Consider the following 18,100-nt stretch of genomic DNA (forward strand, 5'->3'; position numbering starts at 1 on the left):
CTCTGCTGTTCTGTTGAACTGAGAAATGAGTTTGTGAGTCGTGGGGTTGAGTTTCTAGCCAGACAGCAACAGCAGAAGCACTTCTGCTTGTTACCTGTACTGCAGCACAACAACAAAAATTTGTTGCTTTGGAAAATCTGCAAAAGGACAGTACTGTTCCAAGAGGGTGTTCAATAATATTTTCTGATTTAATGCAGAAACAGGTTCCCTATCTAAGGAATATGACCACTGCAGATTTCATTCCTCTTCAACGACATCACCTACAGAAGACAGCATTTTTAGGAAGAGATCAAGAGAATCGGAGGAGGGTTCTTTTATGGCCATTGCTGAACCTCCTTCCTACATGCAGCTAAGAGTTTATCCAGACCAGAATTTGGAGAGCACAGCAGAAGGACAGAAAAATGCAACTCTTCAGCAAGTGGAGGAATTAATATCATCATATACTCAATCTGTAACAAAGGAATCAATTTCAGAACTCACACAGCGGCCACTTGGTGAGACTGAGAGTGATGTGGATTTCCCTAAGCAGCCTAAGATGTTTATACATGAGTTATCAAATAATGAATTTGCCTGTGGTACTGAAGAGGCACTCTTATCCCAAAGTTCTTCTCCATTTGCTGTCGTGGACCCCATGGGAGATATGAGGGAACGAGATGCTGAAGAAGTGAGCTTAAGATCAAGCTCTGAAAGCAATGGGGCAGACAGTAGGGCTGCTTGGTGTATTAACCACAGAACTTATGACACTGGCAACAGAAATGAGTTTGAAAGATTCAAGAAATTCATTAAAGGAACACTTGGTGAGAAGTATTGGTGGCTCTGGATGGATATTGAAAGACTAAAGGTTCTTAAGGACACTACAAGGCAGCAAAGGTATTTCTCATTATTTAGCACTTGTTGTTTTTATACCTGTAACACTGATGAATCGAAGTTTTGAGATTTCAGAATGAATTATATCAGTGTTTGAATAGAATAAACACAATTAATCATGAGTATCCTGACAAGTGAGTCATGGATGATTCTTCTGAAGCTGATAAAGACAACATAAGTTGGAATCACCTTAGTGTGAAGGCTTTGTTAGATAGAAATTTGAAGAACAGTAAGCAATAAATAGAAAATAGAAAGAAAATAGAAGAAATTACCATCACAAATGGGGCATTCTACATGACAAACTACTTTAGTGAAAGACTCTACTAGATTCAGATTGTCTATTCTAAGGTACTCTACATTTTTTGTTATACACCTGTCTCTAATTTGTGAAAACATTGTTTTGGCTTCTGACTCTTGCAATTAGAGGCATTGCATTACAGCAGTTTAAACAGTTGAATGAGCTGTACTTAGTTCTGTATAGCATCTGATACATGCTTATGTGACTACTTTTGTTTACTCAAGGCAACTTGATAAAATGAAAAAACTCTATCTACTGAGCAGTGGAGACTATTTCCTCACTTCTGAAGTGTTACTCAGACTTGATTTACTGCATGGAGATAAGTGGAATACAAGGCATTTAAGACAGATTCAGCCTGAAGTAGTGAAACCTCTTCTTCTTTACTGGTATGGGAAAAAGGACATGAACTGAAATCCTACTTTTTAACAAGTTTTCTTTTCTAAGTCCAATGTTTTTATTTCATCTCGTTTCTCCTATTGCAATTATGAGAAGTAATGCCACATAAATAATAGCAGATGTGGTCTCTCAGTTTTAGTTGAGATTAAACTAAACTGCAGTCTGCCCAGAAAACAGGTAGGTCTGCTTTACTGAACCCTTGTTATATTACTGCCAGAGCATCTGAGCTACTTTTTGTGTAGCTACCTTGGATACCACTCTAATAGACTTTTGGCTGCAGGGTAGGGAAGTCTCCCCAGGCAGAGAAAGTTAATTCTGCCCTAACCTATTCCCCAAAATGACTTCCTCAAGTTTCTGAGGATGCTCTGTGTATACATCTGTATGGAATTTGACCTTGAGACTTCACTGTTTAATGTCTGTTATACAAAATGCCTTTACATACTGACAGCTTAAGCAAGGATACAAATTCTAGCCTGCTTTGAAAACATCAGCTAAACGTTTGAAGGTCTTCTCTCCTCCCCAAGAGGTACCAACAAATCACAGGCAGAAATGAATAACTGCAGTAGTGTACTTTGCTGTGGAGCCTCATGAGAGTTGTGCTCTCTGTCCTGTGACCTAAAATCCTCTTATTCCTTGCTGTAGGATGAATGTGGCATATCTTAATGTAGACTTACATAAAGATAACTTTGTAGTGGTGCAGTGTTTGCAAATTTATTTGGGTGTAACTTGTTTCTAATTTTGGAGGAATGCAGTGTCTAAACATATCTTTGTTTTTTAATTCAACATACTTTTGCTATGTCTTGATAAAGTCAACACCATTAAACCCAACATCTCAGTATTTCATTTATTCATATACTTCTTTTTTAAGGGGTCCCAGATTTTGTGTCACTCATTCAACAGCGATAGAAACTGCCAGTGCAAAGCTGAAGTACTGGCATACATGCCAAGAGAGACCAAGGGTGGACACTGATCCTTTTCCACAGATGGTATCACTGCTGCCTTTGACAACTAAGTCTTGTATGTCTAGGATACCAGTTTCCCTTCCTCAGGTGGGTAGTGTAATGACATTGAGATCAAAGCCTGGTCCCATCAAAAATACTTATAAAACTGCTTGAATTGAACATGATAAAAATTTCATACTTGCCTGTTAGGAAGTCAAGATTTAGCAAGCTTGTCTCCTGCAGATTATTATATTAAAAATTGCAGTATCATTTTATTGTATTTTATGCATCAGATCACTGTAAATTGAGCCATATTATCTTTTCAGTTATCCAGGCTATTTCATAAATCTTTTGAATACGTTTCATCTTGACATTCTCAGACTTGCAAGTTTAAGGATCTAGCAACCCAGATTCCATCCTTCAACCAGACTTATCTTAATTCAGAGTAACTCCTACAACAAATCAAACTTCACATGTGTAAAAAGAGCAGTTTTGCCCAGTTCCTATCACCACGGTCCTTCAATCAGTGGCCACACATACAGGTGGCCAGTTCAATTTTGACTCTTCTTTTTCTTGAAAGACTTAATCTGAGTGGTGATTGCATTGGCCCGCAGGTTTTCAGTAACACTGTGTTAAGTCTCAGGGCAGAAGATACTTGGAGAATGTGAATCTACACCGTGGCTCCACAAAGAACTAGATGGTCTATGACACAGATTTGCTTAAACAAACCTCTATTACTTTAAAGTGGATAGTTTTAGATTACAACTATAATGTGTGTTTTCAAAAGCTAATTCATGGAGGAAAAACAGCAGGACAAATTTCTTGTTCAGAAGTGGTTGGGCTCAGGACTAAGATCCTGTTGAGCACAACAGGAGTGGGCCAGAAGCAGCTGCTTCTTGCAGGGACAAATGTGCTAAAGGCTGAGGACTAGCAGTAGGTCATGGAGACAGGTTCCTAACTCTGTGGGTTTAATAGCCCCTGTCAGCACTTGAAGAAAACTGCGACGTGGAACCCACGGATCACAGAATCAGCTGATGAAACACTTCTTGCTGCTATTTTTTTTTTCTTTCTTTCTTTCTTTTTTTTTTTTTTTTTTTTTTGCTGTGGGAAATGTGGACTTCTGAATCTTCTATCTCTATTGTGCTTGTAAAAGCTTAGAAAGAGAAGTAACTGAAGGCTGAATTTCTGAGGGCACTCTGAATGCAACTGGCATCTCCAAAAAGTCATAGAATGATTTTGTTCATAATGAATTGGTGACAGTGTGGCAGGATGCCCTCTTTCTCTCTTGTTCTGAGATTGTATCTATGCTCACAGAGATTCACAAAGCGTACTTTTCTGTAATTCTGTAATCTCTCTGTAATTCCATGCAAAGTGCGTGTAACATATTTCTGCTTGCTAAAATTGTAATTTCTAAGCTAGAATGGACATAAAGCCATGCTGAAAAATCTTGGAAGATATTCAGCAAATTATTTTGCCATTTCCCGATTTACATAGTGTGACTGATAAGGAACAATGACACTGAAAAACCTTCAATGTTTTTAAGTAGTTAATGAGAACATGTTAAGAAAACTCCAGGATGAAAAAATAACTTGAATTGCTCTATTTTCTTCTATCTTACTTTCATAAAGGTAAGACTAGCACAACAATAGCTTTATTGAAATTAGACAACTGGATTTCTCTTTGAAGGGTTCATCAAGATTATCATCTGCCTTGTCATCAAGACAAAGCTCCCAAAGGAATGACTTTGTCAGCAGTAGAAATTGGTAAGCATAGAATCTTTGTATGTCTTTCTCGACACCAGTATACGCAAAATATTTATCAGAGGCTGTTAGATTCTACAATTGTCATGAAATATATTACAATCATCTGCTTAGTGATGCATAGTTATGATATAGATTGCTTGCATGGAGATTTTCTTCCTGACTGATCGTTCTTTTGTTTATTCCATGACATAAAAGGCTTTATTTTTCTAAATACAAGATTTTAATTCTCTCCTGTGTAAGCACTGATATTCTCTCTATGTATGTTTATATTCTTTTAACACACCTTGAGCACTTAATCTCAAAGATGCACTGTGTTAGTGATTTCCACAGGGTTACATAAAAAAGGTGTTCTTCTACATGCTGTATATTCATTATAAATTGGAACTCATGTACTTTTCCTCTGCTGTCTCGTATGTCATTCTACCTGTCTGACGACCCCTCTTAGTTGTTTAATTCACAGGAAATCCTAGTTATTTAGTAAATAAATACAGAATTTTTTATTTGTTTGTGGATTCAGGCCAGAGTCAGTGAGCAGGGACACGATCCATTGCTTGGCTTTGGATGAAACTGCAGAAACGAAACACTTGGCTCATAGAAGGTACACCTATGCTGAGTTGCTCCCCGTAAGTAGTACTTAAATTTTAGTTGTCTTGAATTATGGGTTAAAATATTGTATTCTGTAGTATTAAAGGAGATGTAGGCAATGGTGGGGGGAAATTAGTTTGATTATGTGAATGTCAACGCCTTTTGCAGAGGTGTAATTAGAATGTTAGTGTTTTGTGTGTGGCATCTGTCACATAGTTGATGGGAGACCAAGGCACATAGAGCAGTTTATTTTCACTAGAAAATGTTGATGTTTTCCATGGTGACCATGTGTTCAGTAGGCTACTATGGAAAACTCACTGGATAATTGCTTCAGTAGAATAATTGTCAAGAAAGTATACCAGACTTACAATGTAACTGAGAATTGAATCTGCCCAAGGAAGTTACTAACCTACTAAAATTCATCAGAGGAAAATATTTCAGTTGTAAAATTCATATTTATTGCTTGGGTATTTTATTCTCTTGTCTTTTGAATTATTGCCTGCTAAGCAAGCCCTCAATCCAATAAGCCTCATGAAGGACAGAATGCACAGAAGAACATTTTCTTAATCACTATTAAAATGGAGACAAATTGAGCATTTGTGATGTCCAGATTTAGCAATTTAAAACTTATCCAAAACTTAAATGTGAGCTGTTCTCAAAACAGCTTGCTTTTTCACACAGGTACTAATACCCACGGCCTCAAAACCAAAAAGAAGTCTGAAATCTGGGCCTGTTTAGAAATGCATGTAGTTTGTCAATCAGCTGGACACAATTATTTGTTTTTCACATCAAAATCATGCTTTGCTTGTTACCTCATTGCAATCTTTTTTATTTCACTGTTAATTGTGACAGAAGAAAAATCTTGTATTTGCAGTTAGGGACATTTACAGTTAGAAACTTATATTCAAGAAATGTTTGTTCACATGATGAACTATTAGATGTCATACACCTTTGTTACGCATGGTTTCTTTCTGGCTGAAGGAAGTGAAATATTAACAATTTGCACCCACAGGTCTAGGTCAGAACCTACAGTCAGGACCCCAAAATTTGTTATTACAAATACAGTGTAAAAAGGAATGTGGGGATCCATCATTTTAATTCCTGCTGGGGAGTAGGATCTTCCTGCTCTGCTTCTGAAGCTTTGCTTCCTCCCACCCTTCTCCATCCCTGTTAGTGCTTGGAAAGAAGCTGGTTGTCAATCACAACACTCATCTACTCCCACCTTTTCCATCAGAGTTGTCAGGCCAGCCAAAGTTTCTTTCATGAGCATCAGAATTTAACGTACTAGTTTGTAACCTCCTCTGGCTTCTCTGTGAGCCTTGGGAAAATTGATGCATTCCTCTTCATATGCTCTTGCAGCTACCTGCAGGAAAGGGCATGGATTTCCTGTCCCCTAAAATATAGATGGTTTTGTTCATGAAGTCTGTGGCCTAACTCCAACAGATGTATCTTTCATTCCATGGTAGGCTGGATCTGAAATATCACTTGTCAACTTCTACTAGTACAAAACACTATTGCCTGAACTGAGACAGCTTTTTACACCTAAGTGTTATGGCTTAGTATTACTGGAATTCTCTGAATTCAGTGCTAAATAGGTCACAACAGAATTATGGCCTCGTTTCTTTTCCTGTTTCAGAGAACTTTCTAAAGGATACTATAATCATTTGGTTACTCAGCACACCTTAAGTAATCAGATTTATTCCATGAGACATAAATATTTTTGGGTAAAAATCTATGGAGAGCTATGATATATTGCATGTGTAATAGAAACTGGAGTCTGATTTCTTGGATGAAGATACTAACTGAACACTCTGCTCAGCCCTCCATTGCAATGTACTGACACTTGAAATAATGGAAGTCTGTTATTTCTTGTTGTATAACTATATACTTTTTTGTCCAGGGAAAAAGTGCTGCTGGCAGTGTTATCTTAAGGGGATCAAGAATGGAAAACATGCTGCAGTCTCTTTATCTAGAGAACAGAGCAGGTTACTACTTCACACACTTCTGTGAGAAGTCAGGGAATAAGGTACGAGTATTTTCCTACCCTGTGATAATTTAGTCTGCAATTGACTGAATGCCAAGTTATAGAGGGTAGCCAGACTGAAAAAAAAAAAAGAGAGAACGAAAGATTGATGACTGGATGAATTATTACTTGTGAGACTACAATCCCTCAACAACAGTAAACTGTTCATGTGTATATTCAAACTAATGACAGGTCTTAACCAAGCTGTCAGATCCTAACTGTCTCAAGCCTAGTGGAAATCTGAATTGTACCATCAGGGATAAAAAAAGAAGACTAATCATTTTTAAAAACTAGCCTTTAACTTGGCAAAAAAAATGAGGTCTTAACCCACAAAAACATTTTTTATTAAGATGGAAAATCCACTGAACTATTAGTCATGATAATCTGCTTCCTTGCTTGTTGAGTTAGTAACGTCCAAAATCTTCAGTGTTTTAAAGACGTTCTTCTACTTCCATGAAGCTTCTTGAATTTCTGAGAAACACAGCACTATTTCTTGCCTACAGTCAGCAGTCATCATCCACTGCTGGTTGTAAATTGAGAATTAGTTAGAAGAATTGATTAGAACAATTTATCAATTTGAGTTGATGCTTAGTGGCTTTTGAAAAACACTGAATGTTTAGGGGTGTACAATCAATGAATATACAGATGATATAGTATATTTGAGAGCTTAGTTTACATAATTATTATACTAGAGCAGAAAAGGACACTCACCTTATCCTGTGCTCACATAGGAAACTGTAGTGGACTGGACCTCTAGAAGAAATCCTTCCTCCGGCAGTCAGCTCTTAAATGGGTCTAAGAGAGGTGGAGCCAGGCTCCACCCCTTCCTGCAGCACAGGTGAATTGCCTTCACCTGTGCTCCCATGGTTGACTTATTGCTTGCCTCAGGTGATCAATCAGAACTCAGTCAGAGTTTCAGGCTGTGACTCAACAACCCCATACAAGGGGTGACTTGAATACAGCTAAGATGGACATCTGTTTCATCGTTGTCATGACCCAGAATCCAGCAGCAGTAGCCAGAAATGCTTTTGGCTACCAGAAAGGAAGAGCCAATGTTTCCTCAGCTGTATACCTTAAACTAAAAACGTTGAAGGTGTACTTATTTTTCATGGGAGATAGTTGTATGGGAGATAGGCACCCACCCACATTCTCCGTAGCGTATGTAGGTGGCAGACTCATTTGAAAATTATTTCCTTAAAATCTACAATTGTGGAACCTATTTCATTCACATGCCAGGTTTGGTGGGCTACAGTCTATGGAGCAGTTCTCTGTCACAGGTTGATTATTGTTTGGTGATGGGATGGGGGTTTTAGGGTATTTTTCTGATTCAAACCCTGTAAGTGCATAATTAAAGGAGTGGACTTCTGGAAATATCTAGATTCCTTTTGCTGAAAGATAGCTTGACATTTGTTTGAATTTGTGAACTAGGGCCAAGATTCTGTGCCTCAGAAATTCATATAATTAAAATGCAGTGATTGTTGTAGTAACATATGTCAAGTACACAACATTTAATTGTTTTGGTTATTGCTACAAAACGCTATTTGGCCATGGCACGAATTTTGCATGTCCATTATCAGCATTTCTTCTTAAGTGCTGGCTTTATGCCACTGAAATGTGGTTACTCTTCAAATGTTAACTACAATGTTAACAATTTTAATGGCATAAATAAATGCATAAAGGATACAATAAAAGACATAGTATCATAGTGATGATGCTATTAAATATATTGTCCTTTTGCCAACAAGCAACAGAAGATTAAATCCATCTTAAATTGAGCTTGATTTATTATGAGTTAAATAATTAATTGCATTGGAAACTCAACCTTTTTTTATAAAGACCTGATATTCGAGTAGCAATAACTTACAGTTTTTTTCTTCCTTAGTTGTGGAAGAACAGTGCGTACTTTTGGTCTGACCTACAGGCTTATCATCAGCTTTTCTACCAAGAAACTCTTCATCCCTTTAAAATATGCAGGCAAGCTCAAGTAAGTTGTAAATAATGTGTTTTTCCTTCACAAATACACTTGTTCAGTGTAAAGATTGGAAAAGATAGAAAATAGAAATGTTTCCAAATCCTGACAACTCACTCCAAAGTATATCTGGGTTGTAGACAGTAAAAGAGGCTCTCTGGCTTACTTCCACATGATTACTTGATTTAAATGTTACACACGCATAGTTGGATTTCTAGGCTCTGTTGTCTGTTCCCAGTTTTATCTATTCTATTCAGTTTACCTAATCTTCCCTTTGCTACTCTGCGTCGTATTTGGAAACTGCCTGGTTAGTGTTAACATCTGTGATAACATTTTTTATGAATCATCTAATTGGGCTTTACCTTTCTTTCCATCTCCTGTGTGGGTTAGAATTGCAAGTCTCATAGATCAGACTTCATGTAATGACCTAAAGTCATGAAAATGGGCCTTCAAACTGTCACTCTTGTTTTACCTTTTCTGACTGTTAGGACATAATTATAGTCCTTACATAATTTTCTTCCACACCCACACACATATTTACTTTGCAGTGGGAATGACTATAAACAAGAATTTTTAATTGAATATGCACTATAAGTCATGAAATGAAGTAAAAATAAACCAGTTCACTGTGGGCCATAGGTGCTGATAGCTCTCGCTGACTGCAGAATAGTCTGATACTGCCAGAGGAGTCCTCAGCAGTGTGATATTTTTAGAAGGATTCTAAGCAAATTTTAACTTCATTTTGTGAAACTTCAATCTGTTTTTCCTCTGTAAACGTTGTGTAGGAGTACATTCTATCTGCATATTTGAGTATATGCTGTAATAGAGCAAAACTGCTTCAGATGTCATTGGAATAAATATCTGTAGGGAGCAGTGGAGAATAACTTCATTGTATGGCTTATGTTATTGAGCATCTTGAATTTGTCTTCTCTTTCTATTTCAAAGTTTCACTGGGGGAAATGACAGAAATTTGTATATTTGTCTGAATTTTCACTTGAATTAGTGTCAATAGGGAAAATCTAGGCTGAGGCTTGTACTCCCTCATTTCTGTAACAAACTTGACAACCTGAAGTGCTACCTTGTTTATTTTTTCCCACTCTCCTATGGCTTGAAACTAAATGCAACTAATGGTGTCCCTAAGGCAGACCATCCAGATGGCCCAAGCCTATGGCAAGGGACCCCATTCACAACAGGAATGTAAACTCTCTGCCTTTCCTAGAGTCATTCTCCAGAACTGTTACCAAAGCAGGACAAACACATTGAACAGCACAGTCATATTGTCCCTGTTTTTACGTCCTTTCAAAACTGAGTCTCTGCTTGCTGTATGCTTAACTAGATAAGGTTTACCTTTTGGGAAACCTGATAGGGAATGTTACTCTGGGAAATGTCAGGATGTGGGATATTGGATGAATTCCATTTCCCATTAGGAAAAGTTATACTGCCCCAAATTTACTTTTTAATTTACTGTGGAATTTGTAGGGACGGTTGGTTTTCTTAATCAGAGAGTTAGGCACATAGCAGTGTCGCTCTGCTAAAAGCATGAGAAATATCTTCCAGTTCTTCTTCCTCTTCTTTTTTTAAGCATATTTTTACCTGCTGTATCTAGACTGAATCTTGATTTTTTTCCTTTTTTTTTTTTTTTTTTTTTTTTTTTTTTTTTTTTTAGGAAAAATCTTAGGTTATGGCTTATAATGTTTTTTAATTCCATTTTTAATTAGTTTTAATTTTGCACTCGCTTCCACTCATTTTGCAAAGATTGCATGACTGAAAATTAAGGCCCAGGTCTTTTTCTTATCTTATTTCCAGTGCTGGCCTGGTGGTGACAGCAGAACATCGTGCAATCTGTGTTTCTAGGCAATTGCAGGGAACTACATGCACATAACCATTAAAGTAAATACATCAAAACGAAATATGCGAAACTGTTCCATTAGCATAAGTAACAGCTGAAATGTAACATAACAAATCAACACATGTGCTGCAACATTTGGTATCATTCTCAAGCTTGCCTTTTAAGGCTGCACAAAAATTATTCTTGTTTTCATTGGAACACCATTAAGAGTCAAGCTGCATCCAATCTACAGGGTCTGCTTATGGAAAAGATGCTTTCCCAAATTCTGTGCTCACCTTTGGCACAATAAGATAGTCATTCCAAATACTCCTAAGAGAATGTGAATCAAATTCTACGAACACATCATCATATATATTTTACTATTTATTACAGAGATAGACATGCCGAGTATTCTGTATGTGTTCTGCCTGCTTCCTGTTAGGAACAAGAGCAAACCTGTATTACTGTGTGTCTGCTACTCATTGTTACATTTGTTAGGTATTTTTATCTCAGCTTTATGATAGAGTAAGGAAACACATTCCAGGGTGCATATTCATTCATTCAGGGGGAAAAAAAAGCTACAGTGAGGATGAAATATAATGCATAAGATGAATGATGGGTACCAGTAATCATCTAGGAAAGTATGTGGTTATTCACTATAAAAAATGCACATAGGAGTGTAAAATAAATTGGGAAAGAAAAACAATAAAGGAACAGATGTTGTAGTTTTTGACAAAAAAAAAAAAAAGAAAGAAAGAAAAGAAAAGAAAAAAAAGCAACTTAGAGAAAGAAACTTCAATGTTGTTATGGGAAATACAATATTTTAGCACTAGAGTGAATTTAGGTAAAGGGAGTTTTCATTACTGTGAAGTTTTAGTGTCAGAAACAGGTTTATGTTGGTGGGAAGCGATGACGGGCGTTCAGGCAGTTTATCCATTCCATTTAAGACCAGTCAGTGCATTGTATATTTCCCTTCATGTGATTCTGTCAAACAGCTGCACAGGCCCCTCATTTAGATCAGAGAAATATCTACGGTTTCGGGCAGCAATATGAAGCACTTGGACTTTAAATCTTTTTTGTGTTTCTTGCTTTACTCCAGTCATTTTGAGATTGCCTACCAAAGCCTTCTCATCTGGAGTAAATTCACACCAAAACCCAAAGCCTGAACATTCCAGAATTTGGAAATGAATAAATGATGCCAAAATCTTAATCAGAATTTCCTAAGCATTTCATATCTTCGTATTTGTGCCATCATGAATAATGTCAAGATGCAAACTTGGATCGAATTTCCAGATCAGGGTTTTGGGTTACATCCATCGCTTCTTCTAAAACACTCGTAGGAAAATGTATAGCTGGCAGATAGGAAAATTCTGTTTGTTTTACAGAAGAAACAAAACATAGAGTAAATGCGTAGTGTGCGCTTGATTTCACATGTCTAAGATTTTTCTATTAAATTTATAATCTTTAAGTTCATATAATTTTTTTTTTCTGTTGATTCTTTTAGTACATTGGCCAAAAGTAGTTTCACTACTGCACAGTGGCTGAGAAAACAAACAAAAAAAATCCATAATGTAGGAATAAAAAAAGGCTATGAATATTAATTTTAAAAGGATACAGTGCTTTTTTTCCCCCCCTTTTGTCTTGTTAATGTCATTGTGTTGAAGGCTCTGAACACAATTTTTTTTTGTCTCTGAACAGAATTTTTTACTCTTTCTGACATATCTAAAACTCTTAGCAGCTGTTCTCCCTGTAGTCCTTGCATTGAAATCACTGCAGATCCACAGATGGGCTTGAAACATCAGCAATGGGCATAAGGTGAAAGGTTCTTCTTCTCATCTGCAAGTGCATGCAGTCACTTAGTCACTTTGTGATGCTATGTTTCCACTTGCTGGGTCAAATCTCATAGCAGTGGATTCCTACATGAAGACAATAGATGTAATCACACCAAATCATCAGACAATGTAAATCTGCATCTTTGAAAAGGGAAGAAGCTGTCCTGGCTACCTGGGGATCTGGGTCTTTGAGTTTAGAGAAGAGCTACAGCTGGATTAACCTCCTCTTAATTTCTGCTTTACCACCCTTAACAATTGTTTATGGAAAAAAAATCTCTCTCTTTTATGCTCTAGTTTTGCATATGAAATTAAGCAGGACTAGAGGGCCATTCTGCAGGTAGAGCAGGCAGCAAAAGCAGTCCCTAATATGGCAAAATATTACAACAGTGTTTATGTGAGCAGATTATCAATTCCTTTTGCTCAAAGCCTCTTTACAGAATCACAGAATTACAGAATGGTAGGAGTTGGAAAGGAGCTCTGGAGATCATCCAGTCCAACTTTGTTCTACAGCAGGTTCCCTAGAATAGGTTGTACGGGAAAGTGTCCAGATAGGTTTTGGATATCTCCAGAGATGGAGCCTCCACAGCCTCTTTGGACAGCCTGTCACTTTCAACATAAAGTTCTTTCTCACGTCTGTATGGAACTTGCTGTGTTTTTGCACATTTTATACATTTGATACACTGCCCCTTATCCTGTTGCTGGGCACCATCAAAAACAGTCTGGCCCCATCCACTTGACTCCGATGTTTTAGATATTTATAATCATAGCTGGGATCTTGTCTCAGCCTTCCTCTCTCTAGGCTGAACAGCCCCAGGGCATTCAGTCTTTCCTCATAAGGGAGGTACTCCAGGTCCCTTATCCTCTTTGTGGCATTGGAGAATTTCTTACCCTTTAGTCTGATTTTTTTTTTTGGGGGTCAGTTCTAAAGAATAATAGTAAATGGATTTAAGTTAAACCATTTCATACAAAATCATGTGGGAAATAAGAGCTCCATCCATTAAGCTGTTTTTTTGTTTGTTTGTTTGTTTGTTTCTTTTTTGTAATCTGTGATACTTTACTAGGAATGACTAACCATTTTAAGAATGAGGTTAAATGTGTGCTAACATGTTAAGGACCTATTTCATGTCCTTTCACCAATTTACAGGTCCCTTGTGTGGACCAATGAAGTCATGACAGATGGAGCAGTGAAGCCCCAATGACTTTCTTAAAAAAGTCTATTTCTAAAGATACCACATTCTTATATCATCGGATTGTTTCTTTTTAATTTGTCTGTTTTATGTGTTAAATGTTGTAAGAACAGGCTAGGACATGATGTAACTGAAACTTTTTAGTTTTAGGGTTTTTCAAAATGACTTCCAAGGTTTGAACTCACTATGAATCTAATTCATATTGCATCTGTTACATTTCAATTAACTTCGAGATTTGATGAGAAAGGCATAAGCTAGAATAGATGTGGTCTTATCGTTCAGCTAATACTGTACTGGGCAATGTCTTAATTCTTTGGCCTTACCTTACACCTGCAAGCCTTTTTTGCACCGATGAAGTGGTCCATAATAACTTGTTTTTAGTGCTTATATCTACACAGAAGGAGAGTGGAATCGTGCAGAGGCAATGAATATACAGTATACAAGTTCTAATTGGAGTATGTCAGCGGTTCTATCTCTGTATTCCTCAATGGCCTGGTGCCATGAAAGGTTAGAGGGTATGTTTCAAGTTGTTAAGGTACAAAATAATGGAGGTGTAGTTTGATGATACTGTTTTTGTTTGAATGAAGGAATCTAACAAATCAAAAGTTGATGTAAAAAGAAAAGTCATTATTTCATGTACTCAAATATCCAGTCACTGTGCTAAAAATCTGAACACAACAGTGCTTTATTTCTGCTGGAAAATGGAGTAGATGTACTATTTTCTCCTTTTTACTTTATACTGGTAGTTATAGTTGTATTTAGAAGCATAAGGAAACATAATTTCCTGGATTCTTCATTGTCAAAATTGCGTGATAATAAATACTGAGAACGGACTCCTCAGTGTAATTCTGGTTTTTGCTACTCATCTCATCCGCCAACCAGATGTTTAAAAATTCATTAGACTTTGACAAAGTGAAGAAGAGAAAAAAAAAAGCCTGTATGAATTTTATTATGGAAGTATCTCTTTCCACTTGGTCTCTTACCTGAAATCAGAGTCACGATGTTTTAGAAATGTATTATTTCAGGATACTACTGCAAGAAAATGTTTTTATCTGGCTTTCAAAGCAATTTATGAAACATTTAAAAGGAAAGAAGAATGTGATTTAGTTGCCTACTGAAAGAAGAAGCCTTGGGAGAAAAAAATGGCTCTGTGCTTCAAGGAGGTGTAGTTAGGGAAAAAGAAATGTTTTCCAGGTTTAGCTTTTTTGTGCTTTTACATATTGAATGGCAAATTCTGTGTTTCATAAAAATACCTGTTTTAAAAGCACCTGTTATAATCCTTACTTTGGTAACAATTTAGGCACCAGTTCAGCATTGGTATCTTCTGATACAGATCCTGTATCACAAAGGAGTCCCAGGAATGTCAAAGAAATGTGCAAGAGGAACTCAGCACATAATGAAATCTTATTACTTTTTTCATTAATTTAAACCCTAACATCACAATTTCCCATCTATTCCTAGTAAAAACAGAAGAAGAAATTCTCTTTCACAAAGTGGCCCAGCACATATTTTGCAAAATAACTCAGTGCACTCACGTATAGTATTGCAGTAAAAAAACCTTCCTACTTCATGAAAATATGCAGTTCCTGTAATTATTGTGGGTATCTGAATCTAGCTTAGAATTAGTCAAGTGTCTCCAAAATTACACTGAAAATTGTTTTGTGATCTAATCATTTAAACAGGTTTGAGTGAAAATGACTGGGAGGCCAGTTATGGCAATAACTGAATTTTGGACAAAATAATAGCACAGGTAAAATATAGTATAGGATGAGTATAATCAGGTGCACGTTCAGAACATACAGCAGGCCAGTTGGGGACATAGATGCATTAAGACCGTGGCCATTGGAATAGAAGTTGTCTAAGAAACAGATTTCTTCTGTTTCACTGTAGTTCCTTTATGCAACATACATTGCCCCATCTGCCAGTATGGACATCGGCCTTCATCAGAGTAAGAAAAACATGATTTATCAGAAAATGGACCCAGCTTTTGAGGATCTTTTTGACTCAGCAGAAGAACATATCCTCCTCCTTCTACTAGAACCATGGATGAAGATGGTGGAAGCAGACAAGTACACTTATGGAAAGGTAACTGACTTGTATGGCACTGTGAAAAATTCTTACATCATGGAAGAATGTTATGAGTTTTCATAAACAGCCCTTTCTTAATCCCACATACTAATCTGTTGCATTTACAGTCAGGAAGAGTGAAGCATCATGAGATGTTTCAATCACCCACTCCCTTCCACATGGAGTAGGCTGAGCTTCCTGTGAAGAGCAGACTGCCCTTCAAAAGGACTTTGCAGGCTTCATAGACTCCACACTCTTTGGAGTGGGAAAGAATGCATTTTGTGATAGCAAAATTTCTCTTTGCGCTCTGGAAGTGTTACATTTCTTTGATACTATTGTTGATAAAAAATAGTTTTATAGTAGAGTGTATTTATTTTTATAACTGTTGTCATTCTTGCATGTATGGACAAATAGTAGAACTGAGATAAATACCTAAATACAAATTTGAGAAAAGCCTTCTAGATCCACTTAGGTGGTGGCCAGTACTAATGTTTAAGAATAGCATGTAAGAACAAAAAAACCATACAGCAGTATGGCCAGCTTCAGCACTTAGCCATCTAGGAGGTACATAAAGCAGAAGTCTTGTCTACCTTTTTTGTGTTTAATGGTCTTTGATGAGTCTTTTGCCCCATGACTTCACATAAATGTGTCTTGGGTCCATAAATCTTCAGCCTCACTGTAGCAATTGGTTTAATCACGCAGTAGAAGAAAAAATGCTTATTTTGGTTTGTTTTCAGTCTTCCCTGCCTCCCACCCCCACCCCCCCAATAATTTCACCTGATTCCCTAGTTCTGTAAGTCCTAAGGAAAAGTGAACAACTGTTATCTTGTCATATTCTCAGTGCTGTTAATGCTTTTATGTCTCTGTCATATCCTACTACAATTATCCCTTGGTGAAACTCAGCAATCTGTGCTATTCAGCATCCTCCTTTACAGAAGTTGTTTCATACTTTTCTTATATATTCCACATATATCAGTTATTTTATATTCTTCTCATGAGATACCAGCAATGCTGAAGATCTTGATGCACTATTATCCAGTGGCAGAATGTGTTTTGCTCTTTGTTCCTTTCCTAATCATTTCTATCATTCTAATTGCCTTTTGACTCTTAGTGAACTCTGAGTGCTTGTGCAAAATGTAAGCTAATAGCCATCTGTAATGATTCCAAGATCTCCTTACTAAGTAACAGCAGCTAATGTAAGGACCTAATTTGGAGCTAATTTGAATGACTTAATGTTTATTGTCATTGAATTCAGCTTCTCTTTATCACTCAGATGCTAAATATCCTGAAATCCTGTAGCTCTTCACAGTCAATTTCATTTTCTGTTCTGTGGTATTATTTTGCAAATTTTATTGTCTTCTCACTCACCTCCTTTACAAGATACTTTTTGAATATATTTTTAAAAATAACCTCAGCACAGATCCCTATGAGACTGTATATGAAGCACACCCCAGTATGAAAGCTATATATTTCTTTATTTTCTATTTTCTACTTTCTAATTAATTCAGAAAAAGACCATTTTATCTCATCCTGTGACAACTTAATTCCTGTAAGAAACATAAAGTTGTTTGAATGTGTATTTCATATAAAATTGTTAATGACCTGCAGAATGCTATGTAATCAATTGGTGCTTTCATTAATCTGAAATTTTGTTTACTTTCCATCAGATTATTATTAAACTGTACATCTTTTATAAATGTATAGTATATGTATGTATTACCATTACTAGTGGTCTAGTATCTAGTGCCAATTCCTCACTGAGACAAGGCATTGGCTTAGCAGAGTAATTAGGATACACCACTTGGGGACAGAAAGGACTTTGCTATCGAGAACACTCTGAATACAGCATTTTCATTACTTCTAGTGATGGAAGAATTTCTCCAAAGTAGTAATTGAAAATAAACTCTTACTTTATGTTACTGTAATGCATATGTCAGGTGTTCTTGAGTTAACCAGGGGAGAATCTATTTCCCTTTTGATTTAGGTGATGTTCTGCTTTGCAAGTGTTCGGTTATGTGCAGACTTCTTAGCAAATACCCTCATAACGCAAACATCTTAAGCAGAACATGAAAAAACAGAACCAAATCCTTCTGAGTGCACAATATATGCATTTGTGAAGAGTTATTGTACACAGACATAAAACGACCTGTTCTAGGAGGCACTAGAGTCTCTTTGTACTAGGCGCAGGCTGATGCATTAGGCTCACTACCGAACACAAAGAAAAGGTCTGCTTTGTATTTTGTTCAGTCCCTGGCTCTACTCTCCTCCTTTGTTCTCCCATACGGCAGGATATATTTGGCCCATAATGAAACAAGATATCTTATCAAGAATTAGGTGAGTTCAA

The 18,100-nt window shown here is 36.8% G+C and overlaps 1 protein-coding gene across 1 annotated transcript in view; it reads left to right on the forward strand.

Moving 5' to 3' along the window:
• RGS22 (regulator of G protein signaling 22) overlaps positions 1-18,100 on the forward strand; it is a 65,340-nt gene that overhangs the window by 19,557 nt on the left and 27,683 nt on the right. Inside the window, 9 exon segments of the mRNA XM_048940358.1 lie at positions 198-870; positions 1,390-1,551; positions 2,430-2,614; positions 4,131-4,166; positions 4,169-4,265; positions 4,783-4,888; positions 6,751-6,876; positions 8,756-8,857; positions 15,580-15,774. Of these exon segments, the coding sequence (XP_048796315.1) occupies positions 198-870; positions 1,390-1,551; positions 2,430-2,614; positions 4,131-4,166; positions 4,169-4,265; positions 4,783-4,888; positions 6,751-6,876; positions 8,756-8,857; positions 15,580-15,774 (1,682 nt within the window).

Source organism: Lagopus muta, chromosome 3 (genome assembly GCF_023343835.1).
Source record: "Lagopus muta isolate bLagMut1 chromosome 3, bLagMut1 primary, whole genome shotgun sequence".
Classification (NCBI taxonomy): Eukaryota; Metazoa; Chordata; class Aves; order Galliformes; family Phasianidae; genus Lagopus; species Lagopus muta.